At 40.7% G+C, this 12,315-nt stretch overlaps 1 protein-coding gene across 9 annotated transcripts in view; it reads right to left on the bottom strand.

Annotated features, from left to right (window-relative positions):
* Window positions 1-12,315, bottom strand: part of CIT (citron rho-interacting serine/threonine kinase) — a 157,844-nt gene that overhangs the window by 44,269 nt on the left and 101,260 nt on the right. For all 9 annotated transcript variants that reach the window (XM_045791588.2, XM_087857288.1, XM_087857287.1 and 6 more), the window contains 2 exons: window positions 11,078-11,275; window positions 3,375-3,428 (listed from right to left, as the gene is read on the bottom strand). In XM_045791588.2, the coding sequence (XP_045647544.2) occupies window positions 3,375-3,428; window positions 11,078-11,275 (252 nt within the window). The remainder of the gene's footprint in view (window positions 1-3,374; window positions 3,429-11,077; window positions 11,276-12,315) is intronic.

Genomic DNA, 12,315 nt, shown 5'->3' with positions numbered 1-12,315 from the left:
AGTAACAAAGATGATGTCTCCTTGCAGAGACGATCTCAGCACCAGTAAGACAGAAACATCGAGCCCTTTGTAAGTGTCTTTAAAGCAGCCTTTGAAGTTGGAAAGGTGTAAAAGAGATCTGTTGCTGCCAAATGTTGTCCTAAAGCAGTGGTTTTCAAACTTTTTAAAGGGGCAGAACATTTTCTAAACAAAAGATTATGCTGGAAACCCAATATAATAAAATATTAATAGTAACCAATACCGTTTAGCACTTTCTATGGACCAGGCCCTGTGTAATCATTTGAATGCATCATCTAATTTGGCGCATTAACATCAAACTTCTGACTCTCTGACTTAGTGCTTTCTAAGTTTTACTGTTTCTGAAATATGAACATATATTGGAACGAAGCAGCTGTCTCTCTGCCCTTACCGAGCCCCCAAAGAGCAGTTCTTAAATGAATTATCAAATTGATGGAATACTGGAATGGAGAATATATAATGTCAACACCACTTTATAGGTAAACAGATGGAGGCTTGGGAGTTCAACATCACACAGGTTACGAAGAGGCCAATTTCGAATCAGAACCCAGTCTGACTTCAGAGAGCATGGCTGGACCACTAGCAACCCAGCTGCTCTAGCTGAAGTGTGGGTGGGGATCATTCTTTCCAGTTCCCCCTCCTACTGGGAGAGGTCCCAAGGCATCTCCATGGAATTCCAGAAGTAAGTAAAGCAAGCATTAGAAGTCACTGCTCCCGAAAACAAGGCAAATGTGAGGGATCAAGAGAATATAAAAGTTACATAAGTTAAGAAAGTAACCAAATTCATTCTACATATTGGCATATTCTATTAAAAAACAAACCTCTAATTTTTAAAATCTGGGGGAGGGAGGATTACCGGGGGCACATGGAAACATCTGAGAGTAATGGATACATTTGTTATTTTAATTGTCTTGTTGCTTTCACAGCTGTGTACACATTTCCAAACTCTTGAAGTTACTGTACTTCAAGTATACCTCAATAAAGCTATACAAATGTTTTTTTTTTTTAAAAAAAGCTCTTATGAATATGTGGCATTCTCACTCACACACACACAAACACACATAAACACACACTCAGTGGAATATTACTCAGCCATGTACAAAGGATGAGATTGTGCCATCTGTGACAACATGGATGGACCTAGAGGGTATTAGACTAAGTGAAATAAGTCAGACAGAAATAGACAAGTACTATATGATTTCACTTACATGTGGAATCTAAAAAACAAAACAAATGAACAAACGAACAAACAAAAAGCACAAGCAGACCCACAAATACAGAGAACTGATAGTTGCCCAAGGGGAGGGGGGGATGAGGTGAAAGGGAGTGGAAGACACAGACTTCAGTTCTGGAATGACTAAGTCACAGGGATGAAAAGTACAGCACAGGGAATATAGTCAATGGGATTATCATAGGATCGTATGGTGACAGATGGTAACTATACTTGTGGTGAGCCTAGCATAATATATAGAGTTGTTGAATCACTATGCTATAGACCAAAAACTAATGTAATATTGTGTGTCAACTATACTTCAATTAAAAGAAAAACTGCTATGCCAAAAGACTAAAAAAAGAGAAAACTCCAGATGAAGGATTAACGATGTACACATAGAAAACATATCCAAGTTTATTTTAGGAAAAAATAGTAATATAAAAAAAATCACGGTCATAAAATGATCTATGTTTTATTCAGTGATCATTTACGAGCATGTATGTAATATAAGCAAACAACTTGTGTGTAAAAAAAGAAACCAAGACAGTAAGAAACTGAAAAGGTGGGGGCACGAGAGTACAGGAACATAACGCATCAGTTCCTCAAGAAGAGAGGCAGAAATGGAGGAAATCGGGAGACACTTGTAAGGAGGGCCTACCCCAGATGCAGCCATCAGCATTGGGAAATACAGACCAAAAATCCATCTGCCGGGTACCTGCTAGAATCAAACAGAAGCATATCTCGTGACCTACTAGCTACTCCACGCTTGGGTATATGCTCATCAGAAACAGGTGCTTATGGCCACCAAAGGACTCATGCAACAGTGCTTCCTGGCAGCTGTGTTCCTAACGGCAGCAACTCAAATTCCATCAGCAGGAGAATGGATAAATGAACTCCAGTTCTATGCATCCAGTGGCAACGCTACACCATAATTAATGAAAAGGAACAAATTCTTGACTGATTCAACCACATGGATGAACCCCACAGACAATTTAAGTCAAAAAAAAGCTAAGCCCAAGACAGCACATCCTCTATGATGCCATTTGTCTGAAGTTCAAGAACAGGCCAAACTAATCTCCAGTATCAGAGGTCAGAACTGTGCCTTTGGGCAAAGGATGCTGATAAGGAGGGGATGTGAGGCAGCTCACTGTAGACTGAAAACGTTCTGGATCTTGATCTATGTGGTGGCTATGCAGTTGTCTATACGGTGTAAAAATTTCATAGAACTGTACCCATAAGATTAGTGTACTTTTATGCATTTTACCGTGTGCATTCTATAACTAAATTAAGGGGGGAGAGCACACACTCGTAAGGCTTAACATTCCATTTATAATAGGTAAAAGGAAAGAAAGAGTTCATTACAGGACAATAAAATGTGTATGTGGGGACTATGGTGGGGTTGTTTCTAGAAATTCACAGATACGAATAACACAAATGGAGACAAGTTCACTGAGGGCTAAGAAGGTAATAAAGCCATGAAAGTACCAAAGAAAGGAGGTGGAACCATGAATAAGGATAATATCCTATCTTCTGAAAGGGGCCTATTTCAGTCCTTTGTTCCAATGGGAAACAGAGCGAGCTTCTGCTGACCCTACATAACCTGTGCACGATGCTTCTCCGCTCACAGAATTTACTTCTCTCCATATAAATGACATCTCCCAAAGAGCCATAGAGTTTTGTTTTGCTCGGTAGGAAGTTAAAATTTCTAGGTCCACAGAACTTGCTAGACTTTCTTCTCTGCGGCATCAGCGCACTAGAGAAGCCTTGTGAAGCAACAGCCCCCAGCGTCGGCACAGCATCTAGCTGGGACTAGTGTCGGAAACTTCTACACCGGGGAGGGCGGGAAGCTGCCTTGGGACTTCCGTTGCACCTACTGAAGCCTAGGCCATGAGAACTATTTCCACCACTCCAACTACCCTTCCCCAAACATAAAGAATGGTTTAGAATTTTTTAAACTGGCAGGAACCCAAGAAACGGCATTATCTGGGGCTCAGGAATTCCAAATCAGTTTGGCCCCATTAAGTGCTTCAAGCTGAAAGTTTGTAACAAAAAATCGGTTAGTTGATATTATAAGAGATGCCCTCTCTTCCCTCTTGGCTTTTAGTCTCATGTTATCTTAATCATCTTTAGATTTAATACTCACAGTACAGCTGTTACGAAGGGCGTCAAATTTGCGCTGGATTTCATCTCTATGTGCCTAAAAGGTAAGAAGTTGATTATAAACTTTTCGTAGTGTAGGATACAATTCTACATGCTTGGGTTAAATAAAGTAAAGAGCAATTTACCTAGAAAGCCAAGAATGCTGTTACAGCCGCCCAAACATCTGGTTTTCAAAGAACTAATTCATCAAGTCCAACATCAGAAATTAGTTACAGGAATACACAATGCTGTGTTAATAACACTTGACTACTTAGACCACACATGCATACCCTGTACAAATACCTTTAACATTCATATTAATGCCCAGGGGCATTGGAAAAAAGGGAGAAAAAATTCAAGGAGGAAGTTTTTACTCTCATTCCTTTGTTTACTCCCCATACTTAACATTTCCCTCTTCCTTCCAGGTGACCCCTCCCTAGCCTACTCCCTGAGACAGACAGACAGACAGACAGACAGACACACACACACACACACACACACACACATACACATGACAACAGCCAGGACAAACAAGAGACTTTTTTTTGTTGTTAATCAAAAGCTGCTGAGATTCAGAAACCTGACATTGACCTTCAAGTAAGCAGAAGGCTTTCTCCAAGACAGAGCTGTTCTGAAACAGCAGCATTTGTTCAGCTGATATTCAAGGACTTTCTGAGTGCAATACAGCATACGTGGAGTTACCGTCATTCATTGGGGGAGGATAGAAAGTTAACGAGTGCATGATTACAAACAGTGACAAATGCTATGAAAGAAACAAACAAGGTGCAGGGGAAAAAAGGATAAGGGGGATAGAAAGCAACTTACTTAGATGGGGTAATCAAGGAGGGCTTTTCTGAAGAGGTGACACTTAAACCGACACCTGTAATATGATGAGGAACCGGACATGCAAAGAACAGGAAAAGGCAGAGGGCAAAAGTCTTGCAGCAAGAAAGGGTTTGGTGCATTTGATGAACAAAAAAAGGCCTGAATGGCTACAGTAGAGCTTCTCAAACTTCAAGCTCTGACCCAAGAGCAAGCGTGACAAGTGGGTTGTTTTTTTCTTTTTTGTTTTGTTTTGGTTTTCTCAATGAAATGGAATAAATAGAATTGAACAGAAAACACTGGGATGTACCTTGGATAGGGAAGCACTGTCATAGGCAACTTCCATTTCAAATACCATAATTAATCAAATTTAGGATGCTGTTAATTGTAAGACATTGCAATTTTATGTGACATTAAGGAAAACAAGGTGCTGTTGACTAAACTATTACATGTCCACATGTCCATGTGTCCACATGACTGAGAGTTATATACCAGCTATGACTAAAAGCTGCATCCTGATTTTAGATACCTTAGAATCAATGAAGTAGAGTATATATATGCTCCCTCGTATTAGATTGTAAGGTAAATGAATTTTTGGTGGGTAATGGTCAAACGGTTTTTGGCTAAAGCACAGCAAGACAAGGAAAAAGTCACCCAAGATAATGGTAGAGAGGCAGGGAGGGACCAAGAATCTTAAAGGCTCAGAATGGAGTTTGGGTTTCATTCAAAATACCATTAATTGGAAGCCAATGGAGATTTTAAGAAGTAGAGTGAAATGATCTGATTGTCATTTTGCGGATGCTGTAGAAAGAACAGATCAAAATTAGATGAAGGTAGAAAGGAGCAGGGAAAGTACTGAGGAAGTTGTTGTGTCATTCAAGGAGTAGATGATGGTAGCTTGGAGTAGGATGGTGGCAAAAGACAGAGAGAAGTGGGTGGAAGTGAGAGCTTTTTTGGAAGCCCAGGTAATAAGACTTGCTGACAGACATTGGGAAAGGAAGGGAAAAGGATGCCCTCACAGACCTTTGACTTGAGAGACAGGGTAGATTGTGGCACCAGAGCTTAGCTATGAAAGTCCAAAGAAACTAATTTGAGGCAGAGGCAAAAGTGGTCCTTCTCTTTAAAAAAAAAAAAAAAAATTAGTCTGTGTCAGGTCTATAAGGCAACTAAGTCAAAAATTTTAGAGCTGCGATGTATTCTCTAATACATCTATTTTGCCCTAAGTATTATAAATTTATAACAGCAGATAGACACTGAAGAAAAAAAGATTAGTGAGCTCGAAGACACAGCAATAGAAGCTACCCAAAATAAAACATACAAAGAAAGACTTAAAAAAAGGAACAGAGTATCAATGTGCTGTGAGACAACTTTGAACTAACTAATATGCATGTAGCTGGAGTCACTGGAGGAGAGTAGCGGTCAGACAGAAAAAACATTTGAAGAAATAATGGCCACAAATTTTCCAAAGTTGATGAAAACCATAATCCCACAGATGCAAAAAGTTGAAGGGACCCCAAGCACAAGAAACATGAAGAAAATTAAGCTAAATCACATCATTATCAAACTGCTTAAAACCAGTAATAAAAAGAAAAAGCTTAAAACCAGTCAGAGAAAAAAGACAAGTTACACATAGAGAAACAAAGAGAAGACAGACAGATTCCTCACCTAAGGGTGGGTGGGAAGAGGGGAGGGGAGGGGATGAAGCAAGTTAGAATAGAACAACATCTTTAAAGCACTGAAAGGAAAAACAACAACAACAACAACAAAAACCCAAAGCCTGGCAACCTAAATTCTATACCCAGCAAAAATATCCTTCAAAAATGAAGGTGAAATAAAAGAAATTTTTCAGATATACAAAAGCTGAAGAATTTACCACTTGCACCATAAGAAATAGTCAAGAAAGTCCTTCAGGCAGAAGGAAAGTGACAACCAGAAATATAAATCCACGCAAAAGAATGAAGAGAACTGGGGAAAATGGTTTTAAACAAACAAAAAGAAGTTGCAAAAACAGACTCACAGATTCATAAATAAAAAGTTATCATTGAGAATCAACTCCCCTCATAATAGCCCATATTTTTATGGACTAACTTATCAGACTCTTATTTTCCCCCCCAAATCAATCTGCCTTATGCCCAACAATAATATGTGAGATTTACTGATTTAATGGGGCATGAATACCATTTATCCAAGAAGGAGCATCGCACTACCACTGAAATCAAATGGCAATCCTCTTTGAAGGTAAAATGGAGTACCATCATTATGGCTTTTGATTTATTATTGACTGTGAATTATAAACAGAAAATATAGAACGGATCCTGTTATGACTGCTGGAGATTCTATAAACATTTAACAATTACTGAACTGATCTAAGCAAGAAAATGCCAAGAAACATGTTTTATGTTTCTTTGAAATAAGTTGTAAAACAAGTGCACAAAAAAAGCTAAGGTCACACAATACTGTATATAAAGATAATAAAATGCATAAGACAGTCTTTAGATTCTCTCAATGAAATATTTGAATGTTCACTAGGTATCAGGTGCTACAGAGAATAAATATTTACCCTCTTCAAAGGACACCGAAGAGCTCTGTTTATGTGGGTTACCTTTATTTACCACTTGAGAAATTAAAATGGAGATTTTTTCCCCAAATATTTACTCTTTATTTCTTTTAAAATAACACTGTTTTTGCACCATCAGCTGCAAATGTTAACACAATGAAAAATGCCAAATGACACCTTAAGCATTATTATGAAAATAATCTGAATTTGGGGAACCCCCTAGGAACCTACCAATCCCATTTTGAGAACCACTAACCTAAGTGTTTGGTGGCAAGCAGGGAGAATGCACAGCCTGCAGCCTGAAGACTGGAAAGGCATTCTTTTGGGGGAGTACTTATGTCTTCATTAATGTTAAAGAGAGTTACAAGAGGAAGAAAGAAAAGTTAATTATAATGCAGTCTTGATGACAGAGAAGAATACAGAACTCGAGAAAGGAAACCAGTGTTTAGACATCTGACCATGTTCTGGGATCCATGGTCAGGGCTCTAGAACACTCAGGCTTCCACACATCCATCCCTTTCCCTGTGAAGGTGGGCACCAAGCAAGACTATCACCTCACATGCCCTAATTTTAGATCTTGCTTATTGTGCCAATGGCTTGCTTAAATACATAGATTGATATTTATGTAAAACAAATGAGAGTATGCATTGACTCATGATTTTAACAAATCTAAGAGGATGACACTGGGATCTCATGGTCACGCCATGCTGGGAGGGTTCCTTTTGTTAGTGTCTCTAGCTTTAGACTCTTGATTATTCAGCATTACTCATTAACCAAATCAGTAAAAGAGCAGGACAACAGGGACTTGGACACGAAGAGTGTGTCGTGGGGTCATGCTGGTGCACACAGAGCCTATGCCAGGCCTCTAGCCTGCGGCCTCCATTTGGAGTGACACAGCACATCACACATCTGTCTGCTCTAGAGTGTGCAGACTCAAATTCTCTTCCTTAGATAAAGGGATGGAGTCTTAAATATCAAGTCTGGGTGGAAAATTCTTTCTTCCACCAAGAAGCACTGAAGCACCTTAAAAGCCTGGCTTTTTGTTTCTTTCTTTCATTTTTTTATTAATTTTTGATTATGTTATGTTAGTCACTGTACAATACATCATTAGTTTTTGATGTAGTGTTCCATGATTCATTGTTTGTGTATAACACCCAGTGCTCCATGCAATATGTGCCCTCCTTAATACCCATCACCGGCCTATCCCAAACCCCTACCCACCTCCCCTTTAAAGCCCTCAGTTTGTTTCCCAGAGTCCATAGTCTGTCGTGGTTAATTCCCCCTTCTGTCTACCCTCCCCTTCAATATGACTCTCCTGTTGGCCTCCACCTTGATTCATTCTTAACTTTAATGGCCAATGAATCTCCATGCAAACACAATGGGTGGGAGTGGGTAGCAAGAAAACATCAAGGAGACCAACAAGTGGCTTCCCAGCAGGCCGGCCATACTTCAATGGAGACCGGCCATGCTTTTTCAATGGAGACCGCTGGCTGAACTGTACTCCATCTGATCTGCTCCAAGGCCAGAGACCAGAGTAACTGCTCCCTCCCCAGGCTAGGAGATGGTAGCCTCTTAAAATGAAGCAGTAATAGCCCATTTGACTATTCGTTCCCTTTTATTAATAAATCAGCCTGCTCTGAAGTTCGCAGATCTCCTCGGAGACCATTTTAGATCCAGCTGATTTAATTTGGCAGATGCTTACGTGGAGCCTGCCCTGGGGCCTGAACAATGACACAGAGTCAGGGTACTGCACCTGTGGCCATTTCCTCTTTCTCTCAGAAAATACGGTCTTCAGCACAAATTCAACAAAGCCATTCAGGCAACAGCCGCATGCAGTCCATAACCAGGTTTATTGGACATAATCGGAGGAAGGGGAAAGGAAAACCCAAGGCCTCAAAACTGGACCGAGGCAAGCTGATTCAGGATTTGGATTCTTGCATGACAGACTACAAACAGCTGTGAGGTGGTTTTTGTTTTTGTTTTTTCCTGCCATCGCTTTGAAAAAGCCCTATTTTCCAAGGCATCTTCATCTGCAAGAGTGGTAGAGCCCTAGTTTCTAGACTTAGGGAGGTTTGTTTCTTTATTTTTTCACAAGAAGATGCTCTGAGGCAGTGATCTCATCTGACTAAATTAAGTCGTGACTTGCCGCTGTGAAGGCTTCCAGCAGCCATTAGACAGAGCACATTCCAAACAGCAGTAAGACAGGATTTAAAGACTAATTTCCCCACAGATAAACAGCAGTGACACATGCTCTATTTTATATCCTCCTCCTTCTGAATGGGCAGGATAAGATGCATGGCCACCACCCTCCCTCCCAACTCCAACAGAGCAGTGAGATAAATGTGTCCTTCTCCTCTGCTCCAAAGTAAAAGGATTTGAGGAATTACAGGCCAATCCCCTGGGGAGAAAAGGCTAAAGACACAGCACTAGGCACATAGCAAGGACTCATTAAGTATGGATTAGATTACTGATATCTCCTCCTTCTCTCAGAGCGTGGGTGGTTTGGACAGGGGGAGAAAATATTAATATACAATGCATTCAATATAATAGTGGCTGATGCCTCCTTTAGCAGCTAAGAAATGCTATCTGCCTGTCTCTCTCCCCATCCAGCCGATTCCAGAAAGCACATAAGCCTTCTTGGCAAGCATTCTTTTATATTCATTTCTTTCCTACCTCCATATTTTTCTTCTATAGACTTATTTTCTCTTGGCCTTTTCTTTCTTATTTTATCTTGTTATACTGTTTTGTTTCAAAATGGATTCAGAGCAGTTTGGAAAGATACAAGGCAGAGGATAAATAAAGAGATATCGTGACTGTTTCTTTTCCAAACCAAGTATTGGGGGCATAGCACACAGGGAGTGTTCTCACTGAGAAACTAAGGTTGCAATCAATATCTGACCTTGACATAAGTCCTGGAAAATCTGAGATGCACTTGCACCTTCCTAATAGGAGTTACTCTGTATCCCTAGAATCCTGGAAGCCTCTGTGTCCTACACTAGTCCATAAGGACCTTGGCACTGTCAGATCATGTTCCCAATCTGGTTCAGATAATGGGCTTCCCAAAACCAACAATGGGAGGTAACTTCTAAGAATAAGATCATTTAAAACACACACACACACACACACACACACACACACTACTTCTGAACAGGATAAATCATAAGCAATGAATGTGCATGGCCATCTGTAGAAGTAACCCCACTCTACATGCTTAGAGATGTTCACTGATGGAAATGAGGACCGCATCCAAGATGAATCAGAGTGAGTAAGGTACCCACCTAGGCACCTTATTTTAGAAAACACGAAACCCAATCAGCTGCATTGTGCCCTGCCCACGGAAGAGGGTACCCTGACCAGCGGGCATGACTGTGCCTGTCCACTTGGCAAGTACACTATGTTACTATTAGCAATGCATTTGCTTGGCTGATACTAGCCATTAAACTCATTCGGCTTTCTGTGCCAAGTCCAGGTCCACCAAGCAGCCTTCCAAGAGAAATGAGGTTTTTAAGGGGACTTCTCTGAAGGAGAAAAAAATGGGAAGATGAGCCACCCAGAGCATCCCAGTCAACTTGGTGGTTGTATTTTCCATTGTAAGTTGATAAGTTGTCATTTTATCTGTAAGGTTCTTGTCAGTTTTATTAGCCTGGGTCAGTCCCCATGAGAAGGATCAACTATGGGAAACTGAAAAAGTCATATTTTTAGACTTCCAGAAAGAACCAAGGTCTAAATCCAGTGACACCCTCGCCTACCCTCCAAGTTCGACTTTCTGAGAACACTCTTCAGTTAACTATTGTCTCAGAAAGAGCAAAGCCAGGTCCCTCTTAGAGAAAAGATTTTCTCATTCAGAATAATCTTTTCCATCCAGAACATAGCAGATGCATACATAAGACCTGAAGGAGAATTTACAGTTTAAAAAAAAAAAAAGTAATGCAAATGAGGTTAACCAATACAAAAATAGAAATGTGGTAGGAAGACTACTGTAAGATATAAGATTATTACTTTTTTAATGACCACTGAAAATGAAGTAGAAGATTCAGGTAAATGGCCTTCAGCTCAAACTAAAATTTTAAATTTAATGATGACTATTTTTAAAAGAGGAAAGATACATAAAGAAAGGAGGGACTTTTTCAAGATACTAAGGAAAGGTCAGATGTTAACACTAACTCTCATGAAGGAGAATCCTCATGTAAGCCAGTTTTCTGGCCATTAAATATCTCTAGGGATCATTTTTCTCTCTTGGGATTTCTCCAAGTGAGCAAATCTCCTCAGCGCACACTCATCCCGGCTGAGGCCTGAAGCAGCCTGAAGGCACCTGTCCGCAGACCTACCGTGAGTGCCTGGATCTCTTCTTCTGCCTCTGCCGTGGTCTCTTCCAGTTCCGTCTTGGCCTGGCGCAGCTGGCTCTCCAGGGCTGCCCGGGCAGCCTGCAGGGCCGTCAGCTGGGACTCGCGCTCTTGTAGCGAGAGCTGCAGCTCTGTGAGCTGGCGCTTTAGCTCCAGTTTCTGCTCCTCGTGCTCTAGACTGACCTGAGAAGGGCAGAGAGAGACACACACAAATGCTCAGTTGACTCGAACTAGAGAGAATGCAACTCGCTAGTCTAACGAGCTGACCCTGACTAGCTGAGACGCAACTCGCTGTTCAACTTGCATCTTAAATGTGGTCACGGATTCAAATTCCCAGTGCTCAACTGAGAAGGAGAAAATGGATCTGCTATAACACGGATCTGACTTTAGGAGTCTAAGAAATGACCAGGAGCAAGAACGTGTAAGAGAATGTCTGTACAAACCAGCCCTTACTTACAAACATTCAAAGCGCTGGGGAGGTTTCAAAAGAAAAACCACACAAGAATCTCAACTGAAAATTATGACAATTACTCTTATTAGAAAAGCATTTAAAAGTAAATGGCTATAAATAACATCATATTGGTAACAGGGATCTCTTTACAATTAGGATAAAAATGGAACAACAGAACTGCATTCTATTTATTTTAAGTGTCCCTGCTCTGGGGTGCCCCGGCGGCTCAGTCGGTTAAGCATCTGACTCTTGGTTTCGGCTCAGGTCATGATCTCATGGGTCATGGGATCCAGCCCCACGTCAGGCTCTGTGCTCAATGGGGGTCTGCTTGAAGATTCTCTTCCTCTGCCCCTCCCCTCTCTCTCAAATAAATCTATAAATAAATAAACAAATAAATAAATAAATACTCCCGCTCTGATTTGTTCTAATTAGGTAACCCACATTAATGGAATGAAGAAATCATTTTTCCCTCCACCTGCCCATCTATCATTCTATCTACTCAATGCTTCATCCATTCAAGAAAATGTACTCAGCAACTTCCACATAAAAAGGAATATGAAGATGAAAGACAGTTTCTGCCCTTGAGCTGGAGGAAAAATGAAAGCCAACCATTACCATATATGTGGTCAAGTGTAATGGTCAGAATACGTGGGGATGTAGTGGGAACGCAGTGGAGGGTAAAGGAGGGAACAACACTGCATGTGTTTATTGAAGAACTTATAGGAGCCAAATCAGCAAATAGGAAAGAAAATTCCAAGCAGAGAAACCAAGA

This window comes from Ursus americanus, chromosome 30 (assembly GCF_024610735.1).
Source record: "Ursus americanus isolate L20-20 chromosome 30, mUrsAme1.1.p, whole genome shotgun sequence".
NCBI lineage: Eukaryota > Metazoa > Chordata > Mammalia > Carnivora > Ursidae > Ursus > Ursus americanus.
Note: the sequence above shows the minus strand (reverse complement) of the source record. Positions and strands in the feature narration are given on the sequence as shown.